Source organism: Eumetopias jubatus, unplaced genomic scaffold (genome assembly GCF_037043125.1).
Source record: "Eumetopias jubatus isolate StellerSeaLion01/CBP00866 unplaced genomic scaffold, mEumJub1_p1.0 scaffold_2, whole genome shotgun sequence".
Lineage (NCBI taxonomy): Eukaryota > Metazoa > Chordata > Mammalia > Carnivora > Otariidae > Eumetopias > Eumetopias jubatus.
Genome location: NW_028274808.1, coordinates 80,336,664 through 80,362,456, shown reverse-complemented (window position 1 = coordinate 80,362,456; position 25,793 = coordinate 80,336,664). Strand labels below are relative to the sequence as shown.

Genomic DNA, 25,793 nt, shown 5'->3' with positions numbered 1-25,793 from the left:
AAGGACTGATCTTTCAATAGCCATTTCAGCAGACAAAGAAATCAGGGCTGGAAGTGAACTACAAAGAGCATCTGCTCCCACGCCCTTGTTTTCGAGATGAGGAAAGCAAGATCCACAATGATTAAATAATCTACCTAGATTCACATAGTCAACTAGTAAGTGGAAGTGTCAAAAGAAAATCTAAGTTGATTGCTCAATCTAATACTTTCTCCCCTGCTAGAATTCATTCCTAGCACGATGCTCAAATGCATGTTAGGTTAAGTATGCAGACCAAGACGGTCATTCAACATCTATCAAATATCACTAATTTAACTCCTGTGTATGAATTTTCAGGTTTCTAATTTATACCTTTATTTAAAGCTTTTGTCCCATATTTCTAATATTACTGTAGATTTGGGCTTCCCTTGTGGTCTGAAAACCAGTCAATAATTAACATTTCCCTCTACTTTTCTATTTCATTAGTAATGTGACTGGGTCTATAATAGTTGTTTAATTTTCACCACTATTTTTACCAACTGCAAAAACCTTCTGTCCTTTTCAATATTTTCTAACGCAATGGAATTTTTAAAATTAGCTAGTTTTCCTCCCCCAATTAAAAAATCACACATGGGGGGGCGGAGCAAGATGGCGGAGGAGTAGGAGACCTAGATTTCGTCTGGTCTCAGGAATTCAGCTGAATAGGGATCAAACCATTCTGAACACCTACGAACTCAACAGGAGATTGAAGAGGAGAGTAGCAACAACTCTCTGAACAGAGAAGCGACCACTTACTGGAAGGTAGGACGTGCGGAGAAGTGAATCAGAGGCGATATTCGGGAGGATAGACGGCGGGGGAAGGGGCATTCGTCGGCCGCTTCTGGCAAGTGATAGAGCCACGGAGCACAAAATCGGACCTTTTAGAAATTGGCTCCATGGAGAGACGTCGCTGCAGTGGCTAAGCATGGGGTGGAATCCTCCCGGGACAGTGTGGTCTCAGGACCCTTGGGGTCACAGAAAGACCGGGGGTGTGTGAGTGCGGCAGAGCTCCCAGGTATCGGAGCGGGGAAGCCGGCTACAGAGACAGAGCCGAGGCGCGGGCTCTGAGCTCGGGGTGGCCATAAACTGTGATCCGCGGCCCAGTCGGGACACTGCTCCTCCAGCAGGGACCCAACAAGCAGCAGAGCCAGGGAGACTCCCCTTTCTCTCCCAGGAGGAGTGGCGCGGGAGCGCACCGCAGGAATCTGCTGGGTTTGGAGACTCCACACGGGGTCGGGTGCCAGAGATACAAACGCTGGGTCACAGGCCGGGTGAGCACGGAGTGCGGCCGGGGACCAGGGAGACGAGAGTGACTGACTGCTTTTCTCTGGGGGCGCACTGAGGAGTGGGGCCCCAAGTTCTCAGCTCCTCCGGGTGGAGACTGGGAGGCCACCATTTTCGCCCTGGTCCTCCAAAGCTGTACCGAGAGCTTGCAGGGAACAAAATCTCCTGAGAGCAAACCCGAGCAGCTTGCTTAGCCGGGATCGATAAGGGCGGGGCAATTCAGCCTCTGGCAAAGACATTTGGGAACCACGGCAACAGGCACCTCCCCCAGAAGATCAGCACGAACAGCCAGCAAGCCAAGACCAAGTTTACCGATCAAGGAGAACGGGAGAACTCCAGCGCTAGGGAAATACTGCACATAGAATTCATGGCTTTTTTTTATCATGATTCATTAGTTCATCAAAGTTAATTTTATTTAACTGTTTTTTTTTAATTTTTCTTTTTCCCCCTTTCAACCAACATCTTTATCAATCCCTTTTTTTAAAAAAAACATTTTTTATTTTTCATTTTTAGAGTCATATTTTATCCCTTCATAGTAGTTATCCTTATTTTTGACATATATATATAAGTTGTTCTCTCTTTAAAATTTTGAGATACAGTTTCTTCTAACAGATCAAAATATACCCTAAATCACCAGTGTATGGCTTTCTTCTAGTCTCCTGCCTGATCACATTCTCTCCCTTTTTTCTTTTTTTTTTTTAAATCTTCTTCGTTCTTTTTGCAAACAACTTATCAATCCCTTTTATAAAATCTTTTATAATTTTCATCTTTACACTTCTTCCATCCCTTCATTGTATCAACCCTTATTTTGTACATATATGGCTTTCTTCCTTTAAAATTTTAGGAGGCACTTTTTTCTAACAGACCAAAATACGCCCAAAATCTAGTGTGTGGCACTAATCTATGCACGAGCCTGATCATATTTGATCATATTCTGCTTTTTTTGTATTGTTCTGTTTTTGTTTTTATCTTTTTTTTTCTTTTTTTTTCTCTCTTTTTCCTTTCTTTCCCTTTCTTTTCCCCTGGTTTCAGGTCTTTTCTGCTTTGTATACAGTATATTTGCTGGGGACGTTGTTAACCTGTTAGCATTTTGTTCTCTCATTCATCTATTCTCCTCTGGACAAAATGACAAGACAAAAAAAATCACCTCACCAAAAAGAACAAGAGGTAGTACCGTCAGCCAGGGACCTACTCAATACGGACATTAGTACGATGTCGGACCTAGAGTTCAGAATCATGACTTGAAAGATACTAGCTGGGCTTGAAAAAATCGTGGAAGTTATTGGAGAAACCCTTTCTGGAGAAATAAAAGAACTAAAATCTAACGAAGTTGAAATCAAAAAGGCTATTGATGAGGTGCAATCAAAAATGGGGGCACTAACTGCTAGGATAAATGAGGCAGAAGAGAGAATCAGCGAAATAGAAGACCAAATGATGGAAAATAAAGAGGCTGAGAAAAAGAGAGAGAAACAACTACAGGATCACGAGGGCAGAATTCGAGAGATAGGCGATACGATAAGATGAAACAACATTAGAATAATTGGGATCCCAGAAGAAGAAGAAAGAGAGAGAGGGGCAGAAGGTATATTGGAGCAAATAATAGCGGAGAACTTCCCTAATGTGAGGAAGGAAACAGGCATCAAAATCCAGGAGGCACAGAGAACCCCTCTCAAAATCAATAAAAATAGGTCAACACCCCAACATCTAACAGTAAAACTTACGAGTCTCAGAGACAAAGAGAAAATCCTGCAAGCAGTTCGGGAGAAGAGATATGTAACCTACAATGGTAGAAATATTAGATTGGCAACAGACCTATCCACAGAGACCTGGCAGGCCAGAAAGGACTGGCAAGATATCTTCAGAGCACTAAACGAGAAAAATATGCAGCCAAGAATACTATATCCAGCTAGGCTGCATTGAAAATAGGAGAGATAAAAAGCTTCCAGGACAAACAAAAACTAAAGGCATTTGCAAACACGAAACCAGCCCTCCAAGAAATATTGAAAGGGGTCCTCTAAGCAAAGAGAGAGCCTAAAAGCAGCATAGATCAGAAAGGAACACAGACAATATACAGTCACAGTCACCTTACAGGCAATACAATGGCACTAAATTCATACCTTTCAATAGTTACCCTGAATGTAAATGGGCTAAATGCCCCAATCAAAAGACACAGGCTATCAGATTGGATGAAAAAACAAGACCCATCCATATGGCTGTCTGCAAGACACTCATTTTAGACCCAAAGACACCCCCAGATTGAAAGTGAGGGGGTGGAAAACCATTTACCATGCTAATGGACACCGAAAGAAAGCTGGGGTGGCAATCCTTATATCAGAAAAATTAGATTTGAAATCAAAGACTGTAATAAGAGATGAGGAAGGACACTATGTCCTACTTAAAGGGTCTATCCAACAAGAAGATCTAACAATTGTAAATATCTATGCCCCGAACATGGGAGCAGCCAATTATATAAGGCAATTAATAACAAAAGCGAAGAAACACATTGACAACAATACAATCATAGCGAGGGACTTTAACTCCCCCCTGACTGAAAAGGACAGATCATCTAAGCAGAAGATCAACAAGGAAATAAAGACTTTAAGTGACACACTGGACCAAATGGACTTCACAGACATATTCAGAACATTCCATCCCAAAGCAATGGAATACACATTCTTCTCTAGTACCCATGGAACATTCTCCAGAATTGATCACATCCTAGGTCACAAATCAGGTCTCAACCGGTACCAAAAGATTGGGATCATTCCCTGCATATTTTCAGACCACAATGCTTTGAACCTAGAACTCAATCACAAGAGGAAAGTCGGAAAGAACTCAAATACATGGAGGCTAAAGAGCATCCTACTAAAGAATGAATGGGTCAACCAGGAAATTAAAGAAGAATTAAAAAAATTCATGGAAACCAATGAAAATGAAAACACAACTGCTCAAAATCTTTGGGATACAGCAGAGGCAGTCCTGAGAGGAAAGTCTATAGCAATACAAGCCTTTCTCAAGAAACAAGAAAGGTCTCAAATACACAACCTAACCCTACACCTAAAGGCGCTGGAGAAAGAACAGCAAATAAAGCCTAAACCCAGCGGGAGAAGAGAAATAATAAAGATCAGAGCAGAAATCAATGAACTAGAAACCAAAAGAACAGTAGAACAGATCAACAAAACTAGGAGCTGGTTCTTTGAAAGAATTAACAAGATTGATAAACCCCTGGCCAGACTTATCCAAAAGAAAAGAGAAATGACCCAAATCAACAAAATCAGGAATGAAAGAGGAGAGATCACAACCAACACCAAAGACATACAAACAATTATAAGAACATATTAGGAGCAACTCTATGCCAGCAAATTAGATAACCTGGAAGAAATGGGTGCATTCCTAGAGATGTATCAACTACCAAAATTGAACCAGGAAGAAATAGAAAACCTGAACAGACCTATAGCCACTAAGGAAATTGAAGCAGTCATCAAAATTCTCCCAACAAACAAAAGCCCAGGGCCAGATGGCTTCCCAGGGGAATTCTATCAGACATTCAAAGAATGAATACCTATTCTCCTGAAACTGTTCCAAAAAATAGAAACGGAAGGAAAACTTCCAAACTCATTTTATAGGCCAGCATTACCTTATCCCAAAACCAGACAAAGACCCCATCAAAAAGAATTACAGACCAATATTCTTGATGAACATGGATGCAAAAATTCTCGCCAAAATACTAGCCAATAGGATCCAACAGTACATTAAAAGGATTATTCACCACGACCAAGTGGGATTTATCCCTGGGCTGCAAGGATGGTTCAACATCCGCAAATCAATCAATGTGATACAATACATTAACAAAAGAAAGAACAAGAATCATATGATCCTCTCGATAGATGCAGAAAAAGCATTTGACAAAGTATAGCATCCTTTCTTGATCAAAACTCTTCAGAGTATAGGGATAGAGGGTACATACCTCAATATCATAAAAGCCATCTATGAAAAACCTACAGCGAATATCATTCTCAATGGGGGAAAGCTGAGAGCTTTTCCCCTAAGGTCAGGAACACGGCAGGGATGTCCACTATCGCTACTGCTATTCAACATAGTATTAGAAGTCCTAGCCACAGCAATCAGACAACAAAAAGAAATCAAAGGCATCCAAATCGGCAAAGAGGAAGTCAAACTCTCACTCTTTGCAGATGATATGATACTGTATGTGGAAAACCCAAAAGACTCCACCCCAGAACTGCTAGAACTCATACAGGAATTCAGTAAAGTAGCAGGATATAAAATCAATGCACAGAAATCAGTGGCATTCCTATACACCAACAACAAGACAGAAGAGAGACAAATCAAGGAGTCGATCCCATTTTCAATTGCACCCAAAACCATAAGATACCTAGGAATAAATTTAACCAAAGAGGCAAAGGATCTGTACTCAGAAAACTATAAAATACTCATGAAAGAAATTGAAGAAGACACAAAGAAATGGAAAAACGTTCCATGCTCATGGATTGGGAGAACCAACATTGTGAAGATGTCAATGCTACCTAGAGCAATCTACACATTCAATGCAATCCCCATCAAAATACCATCCACTTTTTTCAAAGAAATGGAACAAATCATCCTACAATTTGTATGGAACCAGAAGAGACCCCGAATAGTCAGAGGAATATTGAAAAAGAAAAGCAAAGCTGGCGGCATCACAATTCCGGACTTCCAGCTCTATTACAAAGCTGTCATCATCAAGACAGTATGGTACTGGCACAAAAACAGACACATAGATCAATGGAACAGAATCGAGCCCAGAAATGGACCCTCAACTCTCTGGTCAACTCATCTTTGACAAAGCAGGAAAGAATGTCCAATGGAAAAAAGACAGTCTCTTCAACAAATGGTGTTGGGAAAATTGGACAGGCACATGCAGAAGAATGAAACTGGACCATTTCCTTACACCACACACAAAAATAGACTCCAAATGGTTGAAAGACCTAAACGTGAGACAGGAGTCCATCCAAATCCTAAAGGAGAACACAGGCAGCAACCTCTTCGACCTAAGCTGCAGCAACTTCTTCCTAGTAACATCGCCAAAGGCAAGGGAAGCCAGGGCAAAAATGAACTATTGGGATTTCATCAAGATAAAAAGCTTTTGCACAGCAAAAGAAACAGTCCACAAAACCAAAAGACAACCGACAAAATGGGAGAAAATATTTGCAAATGACATATCAGATAAAGGGCTAGTATCCAAAATCTATAAAGAACTTATCAAACTCAACACCCAAAGAACAAATAATCCAATCAAGAAATGGGCAGAAGACATGAACAGACATTTTTCCAAAGAAGACATCCAAATGGCCAACAGGCACATGCAAAAGTGCTCGACATCGCTCGGCATCAGGGAAATCCAAATCAAAACCTCAATGAGATACCACCTCACACCAGTCAGAATGGCTAAAATGAACAAGTCAGGAAACGAGAAATGTTGGCGGGGATGTGGAGAAAGGGGAACCCTCCTACACTGTTGGTGGGAATGCAAGCTGGTGCAGCCACTCTGGAAAACAGTATGGAGGTTCCTCAATCAGTTGAAAATAGAGCTACCTACAATCCAGCAATTGCACTACTGGGTATTTACCACAAAGATACAAATGTAGGGATCCGAAGGGGTACGTGCTCCCCAAAGTTTATAGCAGCAATGTCCACAATAGCCAAACTGTGGAAAGAGCCAAGATGTCCATCGACAGATGAATGGATAAAGAAGAGGTGGTATCTATACACAATGGAATATTATGCAGCCATCAAAAGCAATGAGATCTTGCCATTTGCAACGACATGGATGGAACTGGAGGGTGTTATGCTGAGTGAAATAAGTCAATCAGAGAAAGACATGTAACATATGACCTCACTGATATGAGGAATTCTTAAGCTCAGGAAACAAACTGAGTGTTGCTGGAGTGTTGGGGGGTGGGAGGGATGGGGTGGCTGGGTGATAGACATTGGGTAGGGTATGTGCTATGGTGAGCGCTGTGAATTGTGCAAGACTGTTGAATCACAGGTCCGTACTTCTGAAACAAATAATGCAACCCATGTTAAGAAAAAAGAAAAAGAAGAAGATAGCAGGAGGGGAAGAATGAAGGGGAGTAAGTCAGAGGGTGAGACGAACCATGAGAGACAATGGACTCTGAAAAACAAACTGAGGGTTCTACAGGGGAGGAGGGTAGGGGGATGGGTTAGCCTGGTGATGGGTATTAAAGAGGGCACATTCTGCATGGATCACTGGGTGTTATGCACAAACAATGAATCATGGAACACTACATCAAAAACTAATGATGGCATATATGGTGATTAACATAACAATAAAAAATAAAAAAAAATCATACATGCACAAGGTAGCTGATTCTAATAGTGCGAAAGGGCATATGATGCAAAATAAGTCTTCCTGTCATTCCACATCATCCATGCCCTTCTCCAGAGGCTGCCTTAGTTGAGATTTTGTATATTTGATGGGTTTTAAATCCTCTCAACAGCGCTTACATCTCTATTAATTTTTAATAAAGTGAAAGAGAAAATAAAATACCTCACTAAAAACTGATATATCCTTTGCATTTCTTTTAGTTATTAAGGCTGTTTTTCTAATAAACTGGCAAATATTATTCCATGAGAAATAAGAAATTATCATGAAATTTCTATCAATTTTGATGTGGCATCTTTGATGATATTAAAACCTTTCATGATATTATTGTATTTTAACCTTTTTTTTGAGAACTGAATAGTCTGATAGTATTGTTTCACTTCAAATGTCAAAGAATAAAAATACTCACCAGATGAAGTCATATTTATAATGGAATATAGAATAAGGTAAAAAGTCAAAACTGCAGGAAAAGATTGTTTATATAAGATATTAAGGAGTTTTTAAAAATCTCCTTATATTATTTTAGATAGTGTACAATTGATCACCACCCACCATAACTGTTGTTTTAGATCAGAGTTTAAAATTAAGGAACACTACATTCTTTACATGTCAAGTCATACCGCTCCACCATTGTTTTATTTCTTTTTTTCCCCCCTGAAATAACGTCTTTTGTTACTTTAGGAAAATGACTGACACCATATTGAATACTGTATTAATTTCCCAGGGCTGCCCTAACAAAGTATCACAAACTGGGTGGTTTAAACAACAGAATATATTCTCTCAGAGTTTGGGAGGCTGGAAGTCAAAATTAAGATGTCACCAGAGTTGGTTCCTTCTGAATGCTACGAGGGAGTCTTTTCCATGCCTCTTTCCTAGCTTTTGGTAGCTTCAGGCATTCCTTGGCTTGTAGATGGTGTCCTACCATGTCTTCATATCGTCTTCTCCCTACACATGTCTGTCTCTGTGACAAATTTCCCTTTTTCATAAGATCACCAGCCATATTGGATTAGGATTTACTCTAATGATCGCATTCTAACTTGATCATCTCCAAAGACCCTGTTTCCAAATAAGGTCACATCCACAGGTATGGAGGTTGAGACTACAACATCTGGAGGTTTAGGTTCAAGATAGCAATGTGAGAAGATCCTGAACTCACCCCCTCTCAGGGACACACTGAGTCTATTGCTACATACGAAAAAATTGCCTCAAAAAACCCTAAAGGCTGGCTGAGTGATGACTACACATCAGGCAAACAAGAAGAAAACCACATCAAAGTGGGTAGGAGAGGCTGGGACACAAACATGCCATAAACAACACCCCTGCCATGGCAACCAACCCATAACTGGGAGCAAAAGCCAGAGTGTCTTCCTTAGGAGCAAAGTGTTCAAACCCCATATTGGGCACCCCAATGTTTAAGATATGCACTTGAGAGACAAGCTCCCAAACATCTAACTTTGAAAACCAATGGAGCTCTTATCTCAAAACCCACAAGACTAGCAATCTGAGAAGCCACTCCTAAAGAAACTGCAAACTGGAATTCACCCCAGGGCCCAGCTCAGAGGCAGCCAATCAGGACCAGACTTAAAGTGAAGGAGGCTCATCTGCTTATATTAGAACATTGCCCTGAGGGGCAGGCATCTAATTTAACACATATCTAGGAGCCTGCTGGAAATACTCTCTGGGGACAGATAGGCAACATCTTCAAGTTCTCCCTCTGCTGTACTCCAGAGTACCAGGAACTCTTGGAAGGAAGCTTTTGCACATGTCTAGTGTTCTGAGTTTTGTGGCTGCTGCCTGCCAAGGGGACATCTCTATATCACCTCACTATGGTGGTCAATGGGGCTTATGCTCATGGGTCCCAAAGGACGATGATCGATGGACAAAGAGTTCTTAGAGAGTTATAACTCCTGGGGCACAGCAAGAGGCAGCAGACCCTGGAGCTCAGTGTTTCTGAGGAGGCCTATTAGCTAATCATCATGACTGTGGCCTGAGGGGCAGGCCTCTAATTAAACACCCATCTAAGGGCCGACTGTAATCCTTTCCAGAGACCTCAGGGGTGGGTGCATTTTGCGAATTACCTTCTACTGCACTGCAAGGTTCCAGTGTTTCCTGGAGAGGAGAATCTTTACCTGTGTCTGGCGCCCTGGTTTTTATGTCTGGTTCTCCAGTTTTTGTGGCTGCCACCCAAGGGATGCTCCTTGATTACTTGGCTCTGGTGGCCAGGGAAGCTTGTGTTCCTAGATTCCTTGGGACTACAGCAATTGGAGAGACAATTCGTGGCAGGCTACCATCCCCAGGACACTGTGCAAGCAGTGGGCTGAGGCACACCCCCCAGTCTTTTCTGTGAAGAAGGCATCTTTGCTTGTCTTGGAGCTTTGGAGCTAAGGGGGAGGCTTCAGGTTTGGCATATACCTAGTGGTCTATGGAGCTGTTCACAAGGAATATAGGCTGTGGACATCATCTTGGTGTTCTCCCTCTGCCTGCTCTAGCTCACTGGTATTTCCCATAAAAGAGTATATATACTTGTCTGGCGCCTTGACTTTTGCAACTGATCCCCAGGGGACACCTCCAGATTGCCTGGCTCTGGGGGCCAGGGGACTTATGCTTGTGGTCCCACAGGACTGTATATATTTGCATACTTTTAAAAGCTGATGCCCGAGGGTCTTGTTTCTGGATAGCCTGAACCTAGGTACTGAGATACTCCTCTTTGGACCACTAACAGGTCTTGGCACATCCTCAAATACTGGAAGCTATTAAATATAAAATAGGCTGCTTGGACATGCACAAAGGTTTGAGAATCAGCCAAGAGCTGGAGGAGGGTTGAATGACAAGATTCATCTCCTACACCAGGTCACACTTTCAAGACTAAAGAAGTGGTTTTAGCTACCATATAAACAATCAAAATATAACACTAAGGAAAGTCATCAAATCACAGGGAAGAGAGAAATAGAAGACAGGAACAGAGCAACTGGCCTGAAGAATAGAGTAGCCAAAACATAACAGAAGAATGCACACAGGACACACCAGAGACACCCCCTGAAGTGCCTGGCCCTGGACACTACATGACCTCTTCTTCAGAAGGCCATTACTTTCAGGAGCAGCAGACATAACAGGCTTTTCTAACAAAGAGAAGAAGGCAGAGACTTAGACAAAATACCAAGACAGAGCAATTTATCCCAAATGAAAGAACAAGATAAAGCCACGGCCAGAGATCTAAGTGAAACAGATATAAGTAACATGTCTGAGGGAGAATTTAAAGCAACAATCATAACGATACTCACTGGGCTTGAGAAAAGAATAGAAGACATCAGTGAGACCCTTACCACAGGGATGAAAGAGTTAAAAAAGAATCAATCAGAGATGAAGAATGCAATAAACGAGATTGGAAACAGGCTTGATGCAATGAACAGTAGGCTGGAAGAAGCAGAGGAACAAATTAGTGACTTAGAACACAAAATATGGAAAATAATGAAGCTGAACGAAAGAGACAAAGAAGAATTGGCAACTCCAGAATATACTTCGGGAACTCAGTGACTCCATCAAACTTAGTAATATTCATATTATAGGAGTCCCAGAAGAAGAGAGAGAAAAGGGGGCAGAAAATGCATTTTAAGAAACAATAGCAGAAAGCTTCCCTAATTTGGGGAAGGAAACAGACATCCAGATCCAGGAGGCACAGAGAACTCCCATCAAAATCAACAAAAGTAGGCCAACACCAAGACATATTGTAATTAAATTTGCAAAATGTAGTGATAAAAGTATCTCGAAAGTAGCAAGACAAAAGAAGTTCTTAACTTATGAGAGAAAACCCATAAGGCTAGTTGGAGATTTCTCAACAGAAACTTGGCAAGCTAGAAGAGAGTGGCATGATATATTCAAAGAGCTGAATGGGAAAAATCTGCAGCCAAGAATACTCTATCCAGCAAGGCAATCATTCAGAATAGAAGGAGAAATATGGTTTTCCTGACAAACAAAAACTAAAGGAGTTCATGACCACTAAATCATCCTTGCAAGAAATATTAAAGGGGACTCTTTGAATGCAAAGAAGAGACCAAAAGTGACAAAGACAAGAAACAATCAGAGAAAATCTCCAGAAACAATGACAAAGCAAGTAACACAATGGCAATGAATACATATCTATCAATAATTACTTTGAATGTAAATGGACTAAACACTCTAATCAAAAGACAGAGGGTATCAGAATGGGAAAAAAAAAGCAAACAAGACCCATCTATATGATGCCTACAAGAAACTCATTTTAGACCTAAAGACACCTGCAGATTGAAAGCGAGGGAGTGGAGAAATATTTATTATGCAATGAATATCAAAACAAAGTCGGAGTGGCAATACTTACATTGAACAAACTATACCTTTTTGTTCTTGTATTGTTTTTATCCTGCTTTGGTATAAGGGTAGTACTGGACTCTTGGAATGATTCTGAGTGTGTTCCCTCAATTTCATTATTTGTAAGATTTTAATAAATCTTTTTTAATCTTTTAAAAATAATTTTTTTAGAAATTTTTTAAATTATTTTTTAAAATTTTTTGGTAGAATTCACCAGTGAAACCATGTAGTCTTGGGCTTTTCTGTGCTGGGATATTTCTGATTCCTAATTCAACTTTCATTCTCATTATTGGGCTAAGAAGATTTCCTATTTTTTGGATTCAAGATTCAAGATTCAATCTTGGTACTTGTGTGTTTTTAGAAATTATCATTTTTTCCTCCCTAAGTTGTCTGATTTGTTAGTATATAATTGTTTACAGTAATCTATTATCACACTATGTATTTCTATGTTTATCTGTTGTATTGTTTTCTATTTTTTGAGCTTCTCTTTCTTTTCTTAGTAAATGCAGTGAAAGCATTGCCAATTTTGTTTTTTTTTTTTTTGAAAAATTGGTCATTACTTTCAATGTTATCTTACTGTTAATTCTGGTCTCTGTTTTATTTTTCTTATTTTTCTTTGTTATTTTCTTCCTCTACTAAATTTTGGCTAAGTTTCTTCTTTTTCTAGTTCCTTGTGATGTAATGTTTATTTGAACTTTTTTCTTTTCTTTTTAAAGATTTTATTTATTTATTTGACAGAGAAAGAGAGAGATACAGCGAGAGAGGGAGGGAACACAAGTAGGGGCAGAAGGAGAGGGAGAAGCAGGTTTCCCGCAGAGCTGGGAGCCCAAGATCCCAGGACCCTGGGATCATGACCTGAGCCAAAGGCAGATGCTTAACCATCTGAGCCACCCAGGTGCCCTCAACTTTTTTTCTTAATATAAGCATTTTTAGAATAAATTTTACTCTAACATTTGCTTTTGCTGCATCCATAGGTTTTGGAATATTGTGTTTTCTTTTTCTTTTGTTTTGAGACATATTTTGATTTGCCATTTGATTTCTTATTTGGCCCATTGCTTGTGCAATAGTATGTTTTTAATATTTACATATTAAATATTTAATATTTACATTGTAGATTTTCCATCTTTGTTTTATTGTTGATCTTCAGTTTTGTACCATTGTGGTTGGAAAATATACTTGGTATGATTTCAGTCTTTTAAAATTTATAGTATTTGTTTTATCTCTTTTTATATGATTTAACCAGGGGATTCTTCTGTGTGTACTTGAGGAAAATGTATATTCATTTTTCTTGAGTGGAATGTTTTATGTATATATCTTTTAGAACCATGTATTCTGAAGTATACCTCAAGCAAGAAATGTTCTTGTTAATTTTGCACCTGGATAATGAAATTTGCTGAAAATAAAGTGTAAAAAAACAAAACAAACAAACAAAAAACCCCTCAAAACACCAAACTCAGGGAATATGACTCTGTAACCTGTACTCAAACCATTAACCCCCATTGCCTCTATTTTACTGAGTCACATTTTTAATTATTTTTTTTCAGGCAGAAATTCAAATAGTACCTATTTATTTTACTTCAGAAATAATATCATTAGTCCTCATTCACAAATAGGGAACTAACTCTAAAGTTAGTTTTAGAAATTACATAATGAATAATAGTGCTGTAAGTCTAAGCATAGTTCACAACTGGTTATAATAAATGATATCTCCATCTAATGCAATATGGCACCATAAGATCAACTATTAAATTAAAAACTACAGTTAATATGAATAAGAGTAACGAATGCAAATATGGTTTGAAATTGCCAATGAAATTTTCTCTTGTGAGACTGATCTAAGAATTAGTGGTATATGAACTGAAGTAAAAAGTGAATGACAATCAAAAAAAAAAACCCAGCTAGAAAATAATTAACAAAATGGCAATAAGCACATAATTATCAACAATTACTTTAAATGTAAATGAAATAAATTCTCCAATCAGAAGACATAGAGTGGCTGAACAGATAAAGACAAAAAACCAAAAAACCAAAAAACCACCATCTATATGCTGTCCATGAGGCTTATTTTAGATGTAAGGATACATAGACTGAAAGCGAACAGATGGAAAAAGATGTTCCATGCAAATGGAAAACAAAAGAAGATTGAACTAGCTATACTTATAATAGAAAAAATGGGCTTTAAAACAAAGACTGTAATAAAAGACAAATAAGAGTATTACATAATGATAAAGGGGTCAATCCAACAAATATTTATAAATATTTATGCACCCAACATAGGAGCACCTGAATATATAAAGCAAATATTAACATACTTAAAGAGAGAAATAGACAGCCATACAATAAGAGTAGGGGCTTTAATACCACACTTACATCAATTCAGACAGAAAATCAATAAGGAAACATTGGCCTTAAATAACACATTACACCAGATGGACTTAACAGATACTTACAGAACATTCCAACCCAAAGCAACAGAATATACATTCTTCTCAAGTGAAAGGACATGAAACATTTTCCAAAATAGATCACATGTTAGGCTATAAAATGTGTCTCAATAAATTTAAGAGGAAGGAAATCGTATCACGCATCTTTCCTGACCATAATGGCATGACACTAGAAATTAATTATATGAAGAAAACTGGAAGATTCACAAATATGTGTAGATTAAACAGCATCTACTGAAAATCTGTGGGTGAAAGAAATCAGAAGAGAAACCAGGTAATACTTTGAGACAAACAAAAATGGAAATGTAAGAACAAAATTTATGGAATGCAATAAAAACAGTTCTTTTTTTTTACAATTAATTAAAAACTTTTTTCCATAAAAAGATTACCCTTTTAATCAAGGGGTACCTGACTGACTCAGTCAGTAGACCATGTGACTCTTGATCTCAGGGTGGTGAGTTCAAACCCCATGTTGAGAGTAGACTTAACTTTTTTTTTTTTGATGTAGTGTTCCATGATTCATTGTTTGCTTAGAACACCCAGTGCTCCATTCAATACGTGCCCTCCTTAATACCCATCACTGGGCTAACCCATCCCCCACCCCCCTCCCCTCTAAAACCCTCAGTTTGTTTCTCAGAGTCCATAGTCTCTCATGGTTCATCTCCCCCTCTGATTCCCCACCTTCATTTTTCCCTTCCTACTATTTTTTTTAACAAAAACAGTTCTAAGAAGGAAGTTCATAGCAATAAATGCCTATCTCAAGAAACAAGAAAAGTCTCAAATAAAAAAACCTAACTTTACACCTCAAGGAACTAGAAAGAGAACAAAGTCCAAATTAGTAGAAGAAAGGAAATAACAAAGATTAGAGCAAAAATAAATAGACCAAAAAGATAAATAACACTAAGAGCTGGTTCTTTGAAAAGATAAATAAAATTGACAACCCTTTAGGTAGACTCACCAAGAAGAAAAGTTTGACTAACAAGTTTCTGAGACACTTTTTCTCATTGCCCTCATCAATCTGGTTTTCCTCCCTCTCACTTTCCCTTCAGTATGTCTTTATGTGCACTCTATATTCACAAATCAATCATCTGCCAGACCATGAGACCCCATTCTTCACTGGATTGTGCTTCCAGTGTCTTTGTGTAGTAGCACACTACTGTTCCTGATCTTTTGATGCCTTTGCTCTAATGGTTGGTTCTTTCACACTGTGTTAGTGAGTTGGCCTTGAGGGAGTTACCAAGAAACTTGAGTGAAGGAAATCAGGAATCTAGGATTGAGTCAGAGAGCTTGTTTGAGTAGTGGATCCTAATTCCAAAATCCATGATCAGGTACTGAGTCTGTGCTCCTGATTGAGACATTCCAACACTGGGTCAGCCAAGGGGCCCACTATGTCCTCCTGGGTTCAGTGTTCAGTAATGATGATCACAAGATCCTGAAACAGGTTAGGACCCTGTTTCACAGGCAAAATGCTACTGTAGATTTGTGGTGCAGTCAGCTTTAAAAAATTGTATATTTTTATTTTTGGATCATAGATATGTTGCACATTTACTATATTCAAATAGAGAAACACATAATAGAAAAAGTAAAATGTGTCTATTTTTTATATATTGAAAAAATAGAAATGGAATTTTTGGAAAACTAAATTATATTGGTAAATTGAGGGATTTATGTATCTTTAAAAATATTAAAATGGAAGTTACCAGGGAAGCACAAAAACATTAGATATCACATTCCAAAAGAAAGTGTTAGACTATTGCGTGAATTTTTCAAAGAAATTGCCAAAAACCATTCACAGAACTTGTAAAATCCCTCATTCACAATAAGGGCATGTAAGTGTTGGGAGATTGAAGATTGTGCACGGTGGTAGCAAATAGACCCTGAAATCCCAGGGGTTTAGACAAAATAATTTTCTTGCTCACATGAAGTCCACTGAGGATTGAGTGGCTCTCCAGGGCAGCTCCCCTCCAAATACTCATTCAGGGATCCAGCTTGTTTCAATCCTGTGGTTTCACCATCTTAGCATAAGTCCCCCAAGGTCGCCACGGCAAAAATAGATAGCTTGGAGGACTCACATCTGCTCCTCCATGCTTCAGGCTGGAAGTAACTGCTTAGAGCCTACAGGCCAGAGTTAGCATTTTTATAGTGACTGAAACATAGGACTCAAACAATGGTAGCTCTTACCATTATAGATTTTAGACAAGAGCATTTTGAGTAGCTGGATAAGAGTTCAACAGGTATAATTATCATCAATTAAAGTGTTACCCTATATTTCCATTTTTTTTTTACTATTACAAATAATACATACAGAAAGACATAATATGTCTTTATGTAAATCTTTGTATCTGATTACTTCCTAGAAGTAGATTAGCAGAGTTAAAGGATATGGACATTTAAAAAACTCTTGATTCATATTTCCAAATTCTTTGCTAGAAATGTCAGGCTAATTTATCCTATCACCAGCAATGTAAAAACATGCTTAACTTATCAAAATTTCACAAGCAGTAAATGCTACCTTAAACAAATAAATAGGCAACATTGATTCTTGCACATTCGAATTTGGTGCATTTTGTAACTGTGTTATCAGTACATTCACCCACATAATTGCAATGATCAGAGTACTGACTCACCTCTTCCATGAAAACGTAAACCTCAGAATCAAGAGTCCATAAGTATCTTTTCCAGCCATGAATTTTCAATGCTTAGTCCAGTGTCTTGCACATAGTTGGAACATAATAAACATTTGTTATAATATTACAGGTGAAAAGTCTATCTATAGTGCTTTAACTTGTGCTTTTTTATTATTGACCTTGGTTTTTTTCATGTTCATTATCCAGTTGAATTTCTTCTTTGACTTTTCTTAGTTCCTTCACCATTTTTGTATTGATGTTATGTGTTTTTTTTCGCCGATTGGTAAATGTTCTTGAAATAATAATGATATTAATCTGTTATCACGTTTCTTTCAACTATTTCCCAGATTTATCTTTTAATTATATGAGGTCTTTAATAAACAATTTTTTAAAAGTATGTGTCAAATCTCTCAATATTTGTTTCTGATAGCGGGAATTCTATTCCAGGGGAATAGAATGTTTCCATGAGGAGACTCCCTCTCTCCTTCCCCCTTCACTTCCCATCAAGGGGGCGGGTGGAGAATGACATAAGCTGGTGAAATGCTGAGCTCTCATCTTCTCTGGACTCAATTCTCAAGGAAGTTTGATCACCGAACTCCCCTGAAGCTCGCAGGCACAGGTTTTGAACCTGCAGGAGAATGTCAGCTTGAGCAGTCTGCCAGTAATTAGGTGGTTAAGATGAAGATAATGGAGTCTGACTTGATGAGATATAAGCTTTTTTCCCCAATAAGCCTTAACAATTATGATCTGATTCCCACGTTTCTTCTGAATCGGTTCTGAACTTGGAGCACAGAGAGAATATAATGGTCCCTCAGTGAACCCCCTCATTTTCACTTGTGAAATGTATGTTCGAAGGTCTTTCCTAAGACTGAATGAATATTTGCCTATATTTTCCACTTGGATTTTTATAGTTTATTTTTAAATGTTTCTCATAAAATTTAATTTTAAAGTAAGATGAAGAAGTCATTAGCATGACTGCAGAATGTTTGGTAAATATAGAAAATCGTAAAGAGAAAAATGAAAACCATACTTAATTTTTATACTGTGTACCTTCTATTTCCAAAATTATTGACATGTATTCTTTTGTAGACTTAACTACATTTAATCGGTTTCAGTGTTTACTGTTAATTCTTTTACATTAGGACTTCCTTCTTCTTGAATTTTTATTTTTGATTTATCTCTTTTTGAATAGAATAGAATATACATGGAATATACCTTCACAGTGTGCCTTCTAGAGCTTGCCCGCGTAAGAGCGTCTCTGTTGCTTCATGTAGGAACCAGAACTTTGCTCGATAGCATTGCTCTCAGTTCTCAACTTCACAGTATTCCACTCTTTCCCCTCCCCTTGAGCCCTGTGAACTTTCCTTCTTTTTCTTTTGTGGCATTTACTGTTGCAAGGGAGAAAACTGAGTCCTAATTTTTGTTACAATGCAGGCAATCTGTGCCTTTCTCTTTGAACGCAGGTAAGAGTGCCTTCATCAAAGTCATTCAAAAAATTTAGTTATGGATCTTTCTTACTAATTTATGACTGAAGCATGAAGGGCTATTTCAATCTGCACATTCTGAGGGTTTTCTTAGGGTCTGGAAAGTTTTCTTAAAATGTCTTTAGCTATCGTCTTTGTTTCAGTTACTGCTGTGTACTTTTCCTCAGGTAAGTCAGAGTACTGACTTACTACTTCTCATTGCTTCCATCTCAGTCTTTCCCCTTTACTTTGCAAGTGTTTGAAGTTTGTCCTCAACATCACAGATTCAACTTTCTATTGGGTCAGTTCTGCTCTTTACTTTTTCCACTCCACATTTTAATTCTACCAACTCATCTTAACGAAAGCATTCCTTACTTCATCTGGGGCTCATTCTCAACTCATTTGGTTCTATCTTTTCTGTCTTCTACCTGTATCTTTCTGAGGATAACAAGAATTTTCCTAAAATGATCACTTTTACTAGTTTGTTCTTTACCTGAGTCTTCAGATAAATGCCATGTTTTCCTTGAATTTCCTACACCCCCCATTTAGGAGCAGTCTATTTAGTCTTGGTTTTTATTTTTATTTTTATTTTTTTAAGATTTTATTTATTATTCATGAGAGTCAGAGAGAAAGGGAGGGGCAGAGGGAGAAGCAGGCTCTGAGGAGCAGGGAGTCCAATGCAGGACTCGATCCCAGGACCCTGGGATCACAACCTGAGCTGAAGGCAGATGCTTAACAGACTGAGCCACCCTAGTCTTGCTTTTTAAAGGTAAGCAGAATGGACAGTGCTGGGAGAATCCTCCTACTTTCACCTATAGTTGGGGGGCAATCAGTAGAAACAGCACTGCATTCAATTTCAGTGTCTAGCAGGCATTCCTCTATGACTGAGATTTTATCTACTCTTACTTTAACTCCCTGGTTCTCTTCTATTTTGGTCAGTTCTTGAAAACATCTAGTTTTTGGGGTTGGAGCTTCTTTTGAAGCTTATCATCTTGCTAATGGTCCTATCTTTGTCCTAGTTATTCAAGGACAAGACTTCTATGCCTAACACTTCTACGCCAAGTCTCTTTATGTTAATTTATGTTCTGTTATGCAGAACTTAAAGATTTAAAGTGTAAGGATTTCTTTGCCCAGGACTGATCTTTGCAGGCTAGTTTCCTAGAAAAGAAGATGGAGTTCAGCAAAGATGAAACCATTCACCTAAGTGCTTTTAAGGCAATCAATTCTATCTATTGCAGTCCCTCTCTTCTGACAGGGGAGAGATTGGTGATGCCCAACTATGAATGCCTGTGTGGCAAATCTTGCTATTTTTATGCCATAGCCTATGGCTGCAACCATAAGGCAGATACCTCAGCCCCCTCCCCTCCCTCTTCTCCCCCTCTGCTAATCATACAGGGGAGGGGCTGTGCTACATCAAATCACGAATGCTGAGCTGGCAGGGTAAGTCTTGTATGAAGGCTCTGCCACGTCATGTTGCTATTGTGTCTGTCCCTGGTCACACCAGGGGTGTGATCATACTTCCCTAAATACACAGCATCCAATGAAAGGGCAATGGGCAACCAGCGCACCTGCTACTGCTCCTGTCTCTGTGAGTTCTCTCAGAGCAGTGCTGCTCCAGCAGGCCTGCTGTGAGTGCTGCTGACCAATTACCTCGTTAGCATGGCAGTTGTCCCAGCAAACTGGGCATCTGTCCAGCTCCATACCATGGCCTTCTGGAAGCAAGTCAGAGGACTGGAAATAAATCAAAGACCAAGATTGGAATGGGAAGAGTCTGCTGGTGGTGTTGTGGCCAGCCTTCAGGAAAGCCAATGAGTGACTTTTAGCAGGAACTAGCTTTGAAAAATCCTAAGTAGTGAGACACCTACGGGGTTAAGACTCTCAGTAATAGAATTCCTTGTTTCTTTTTGTGTGTGTGATATTGGAGAGAGTTGCCCTGGTTGGGGTGGATCTTCACTGAGAGGAAAGCTGAACCACTGTCCCCATTAAAATTCATGCAAAAAAAATGAAAAGGGATGTCTTCTCTGTGATCACTAAAAATGGGTGATATATATTAGGAAAAAGTGCTGACCTAATATCAGCAAGACAAGGATAAGTGGGCTCCTGAATTCTAACTCCTTTTCACGAGATTAAGTTGGTAAGGGGATGGTCGCTTACAGTAGTATCTGTTGCTGGATCTACCTTCCACTACTGGATGTATCAGGGGAGAGTGAAAGCCACTCTAGAGTGTCTTCACACTACCCTGCTCCTGGTGCCTGCTGGCCCCTGGTGAACTGTACTGAGATACACTACCTAGAATCTGTCCACGGAGCTGAGTGTCAACAGGAATTCTGGGACTTGAACTGCGCAAGCCAACCAGGACAACTCCTTTCTTCAGAAGTTCCCTGTCATTGGGAGAGCTTGGGCTCAATGCTGTAGAACTTGGTTAGCCATCAATCAATCCCTGCACTACCATCACAGATGATGGCCTCCTGAACTAGAAGATGTGCATGGCCTAAGCTCTTCCTACACTGGTCTTCCTCTGCCTGTTTTCAGTGACCATGATCAACACTCCAGGGTTGTCACCCAACATCTATTCCTAATCATCCTCCTGTCTTCCCACAGCAAAGTTTAGACTCAAAGCTCTTATGGGCTGAAAGGGAAAGGGTTGCTGCCAATGAAAGATGATATTTACAAGCAATGCTTGTATTGGAAGTACCAATTCCAACTGGAATCTGAAGAAGAGGAACAGGACAAAGAGGTAGACAGAAATTAAGGGTTAACTTGCTCAAGACTGATCCCTCCAGGCTAGCCTTTTGGAAGAGATTGGCCTTCTGTAAGGCTCTATAGAAACCAGCGAGACTCAGTGCTAAATCCATTAATCTGGTCAAAAGCAAGGCTTGGACCCAGATCCTAAATCACTGGACTTGGGGAAGGGGAAAATTGTTGGTATTTGCTCAACTCTGAATGCTAATGTGGTCAATCCTGTCCGAGTCTGCCATCCCCACCCCAATCCTGATAGAATCACAACTGCAAGGCTTGGACCCCAGCATCATAACCATGTCAGGGAAGGGGTTGGTGCTGGCCCCAACCACTAATGATGATCTGGCAGAAGAGTACTGAAGGGATGGCTCTGCCATGTCACAATGCCACTGTTGTCCTGGCCCCAGATCATCCCAAGGGAGGAGCCAGAGTTTCCCCTAATCCTGTCTCTCAAGAAACCCTCTCTCCCAGCATCTGACATCTGGCCCCGCGGGACCTCTGCATGCTGCACTAGAATGTATGGGCACATCTCCTACTAACCTAGTGTCTGAGAGCTTTCTCCAATGCTTCACAGATGTGGTGTGAATGCTGCGTGTCCATTTGCCCTTATAAATAGGTCACAATTCTGAAAGAAGATACAGCCGCTGATTTGTTACAAGTATTTGTCAGTACATGACTACTCATGCCTGCTCCCCCAGCTCTAGTCTGGAGATATGTGACATGAAGAATGAAACTGTCAGCCCTTTAGTCAATGAAAATCAGGCGACACTGTGTACTAGGGCCTCATCTTTAACAGCAGTGGGAACTAGAACCTGTGCTCAACTCTGGCCAGGAGGCTCTGGGTGAGGCTCTAGTCACATATGTGCCAGTGGGGCTGCACACTGGCCCTGACTGCGCCCAGGTGCCCAGTCCCTGCGACTATGGCTTCTGCCCATGTTCATTTGCTCTATAGTTCCCTGAGGGTTCTGGAGCCATGCCCTGGACTACAGCCTGCTTGGTTGGGTCCTGACAACCTGCCCTTTGCCATCTGCCGGCTGGTATCCTGCTTTAACCTGAATGGGCACCCCTGCCCCTGAGCACAGCTGCTGCCTAGCTGTTGCTGTGGTGCCTCCATTTGCTTGTCTGGACCAATCAGTTCAGATTTGCGGAAGCTACACCTCCATCACCTCAGGGGGAGCTCTACAGCCAGGTGAGTTCCCACCGCACTCTAGCCACATATTCTAAGTAGTCCTAGTTTTACCCTCCTCATGACAATTCTACCCAGATTACAAAAACTGCACAGATGCTTTTCCCCATTTGCGAAACACATCAACACTCAAAGTCAATGTCTGGAATTTTCAGCAACACCAACTCAGTCATTTTTGTTTTGTTTTGTTTTGTTTTTTGTTTTTGTTTTTGTTTTTTCTTTTTAAATCAACTCAGTCATTTTATTCATCAGGCAATCACAGCATGGCTTTTAGGGTCTATGAACTGATTAAGGGCATAGAAAAATATTTTGGACCTGACAAAAAGTGGTCGCGAAACAAAAAATACAATCTAACTAAAAAATAATTTCATAGCCAAAATATTCTACTTGTTGTGAAATATGGGTGCATTTTATCATGCCATAGGGTGGGCCACAAAAATGGGACCACACCAAGGACCTGCAAATGTAATCTCACAGTGGCCCCCCCCTCACATTTCCCAAACTCAGCCTCGTCCTCAGTCACTGAAATGATACGGGTACCCATGGTACCTGGTCGCTGAGTAAATGAATAGATAAATGAATAAAGAAAGGTAGCAATGAATAAATTCTTCAACAGAAATTCATTCAGAGATTTAAAAAAATCAGGGGGGGGAACTGGAAGTTGTTGTTTAATGGGTACTGAGTTTCAGTTTTGCAAGATGGAAAAGTTCTGAAGACAGATTGCACAACAATGTGAATATACAAAATACTACTGAATTGTACTCTTAGATGTTCAGATGGCAAACTTTGTTAGGCATTTTTTTTTTCTGCAATAATTTTTTGAATCAAACTCAATCTTAAAAATCACAATTAAACTTTATAGAAAAATTCAGAATATACCTATGATAGCTATTTGAATCCCATTGGGCCACTCTTACATTTTCATTAATGTAGCCCTGACTTCTTCAGCCTTATTTTCATATATTATTTCTTATTTCTTTTGTGACTTAGTTTTTGGGACCAGTAATGGACAGTTCAATTATCTGATTTGTTACTGCAGGTAACAGAAAATTACAGAAATGAAACAAAACAAAAAACTATTTTTATTCTATTCAATCGGGGGGGATTTCCTAGAGTAGAGAACAAAAAGGTACTAAATTTTATTCTAATACATAATTTTCATAATTAGCACATCATGAAAGTAAAGCAATCTTTTGTTTGCACAGAGCAGTGACTATAGGCTCTGAAGCTAGCTGACTAGTCAACACGAGCTTCACTACCACCCAGCTTAATCTCTTTGTGACAGTTTTCTCATCCTCAATGTGAAGATAATAATCTTTAAAAGCTTAAACAAGTATCTACCTTACCTGTGAAATGAGAATATGTTTTAAAAGCTTAAGCAAGAATTTTACCTTACTAAAGAATTTATCCCATTTTTTAAAAGACTTATTTATTTGAGAGAGAGAGAGAGAGCGTGAGCATGAGCAGGAGGGGCAGAGGGAGAGAGAACTCAAGCAGACTCCATGCTGAGCACAGAACTGGATGTGGGGTTCAATCTTACAACCCTGAAATCACCACCTGAGCTGAAACCAAGAGTCAGATGCTTAACCAACCACGCCACTGAGGCGCCCAAGAATTTATCCCTTTTTTACAAATTGAAGGACAAAACTCTACTTTCAACAATAGGCTAAATGTTTTAATAAATAACTTGTCAAATTATAGTGATATTATCCTTTCCTTACCATGAATATATAGAAGCTTAAACCCAAACTCTGAATGCTGCCGTGTCCCTATTTTACTTTTCCACTCTGAGTTCTTGCCACTGCTCAGAAACACACTTTCTGCTTTAAACAGGTTGCTCCTCCTACCAGTTCCTCTAACGATGCTTTAGCTTTTATGCTTTAGTAGCTCCCTTTTACAGAATATATTCTTCTTTCCTTACCTGCCTAAATTCTACCCATCTTCCAAGTCCCTCACCAGTCCCTACAGATTCCATTATGCCTTCCTTGAATCTAGTCTGTATGATCTCTCACTCCTCTGAATTTTTCTGGTATTCCTGAAAATGGTCCTCGAGATGGCCCCAGAACCAACCTTCTACCCACCTTTTAGCACCTACCATGTTGTAGATTACAATGTTTAATTTCCTGAAGCACAAAAACCTTTTTTTGTTTGTTTGTTTGTTTGTTTTTGTTTTTTACCTTTCTCAAAGCCCTATAAAGTCCTAGCCACAAATTAATAAATATTTTCTAATTTAATTGTTTGGTCAAAGTCAAAACTTTTGTGGAAAATAAGAGTTTTTTGAGAAAAGACATAGCATCATTCATGCTATCTTTTCATATATTTTCTTTGCATCTTATCTACCCACCATTCCTTCCATAAATAATTTAAACTCTTAAGTTTTTATTTGCATTCTTTAGTAAACCACCATACAAAACATGTTTTTGATGTTATTTTTTGTTGTTTTAGACTTTGGCTTGTCTTAAGATAACATATCATTATGAAGTTTCTTTTAAAGGACTTTTCCTTCAGAAAGTGCTATAAAATCATGATGGGGCGATATCTAAATTATAGAGATATTTTTGTAGGGGACATAGAGGCACTAGGAAAATCATGAATTATGCCTTCTTTTTTTCCCATTTTCATACGTGAGAAATCAAGTTAAAATGAACAGAGGATTCTAAGAAAGAAAAAAAAATTCAAAGCTGTACAGCGTGTGGCACTGACCGAGATGTGTGGAGGGTACGGGAGGATGCTTTCTCTTTGTGATGCTGCTGCTGGGAACTCCAGCCTGAGCACTTGGGTGGACATAGGACTGCAAGGAAACTTACGGGGAGTCCATAAGTCATACAACTTTGCTTTTTAATCTCAATAACTTACATTCTTATTCTAATGTTTCAGGTCTTTTTCTCAACTCCCACGTGCTTTCTGGTTGCATGGACTCTGAATCCTCCAAAGCAACCAGGACAGCCTGACAAATGACCACTCACCATCTTCCTCGAAGAGAAGTCCCATGTGCGCATGCGCCTCGGCTTCTTTCTTCCCACCGTCAATTTTGATCAGTTGAGCAATCTTAAAACATCGTTCGTAGAAGTGGTTCCTTACCCATTTGTCTTCAGAATTATTGAAGTAACAGGCCAGTGCATACAAGTTATCATAGACACCTTCGAAGTATTCTTCAAAGAAAAACATAAATTGCATTAGAAAAAATGTCTCAGAGCATGTCCCTTCAAATGGCAAACCAACATAGTGACATTTTTTTCCTTAAAAACATGATTAGCTATTTTTAAAAATGGAATGCAAAATTCAGCT

At 39.4% G+C, this 25,793-nt stretch overlaps 1 protein-coding gene across 1 annotated transcript in view; it reads right to left on the bottom strand.

Annotated features, from left to right (window-relative positions):
• Positions 1-25,793, bottom strand: part of TTC29 (tetratricopeptide repeat domain 29) — a 240,110-nt gene that overhangs the window by 172,768 nt on the left and 41,549 nt on the right. Inside the window, exon 4 of the mRNA XM_028125309.2 lies at positions 25,472-25,657. Within this exon, the coding sequence (XP_027981110.2) occupies positions 25,472-25,657 (186 nt within the window). The remainder of the gene's footprint in view (positions 1-25,471; positions 25,658-25,793) is intronic.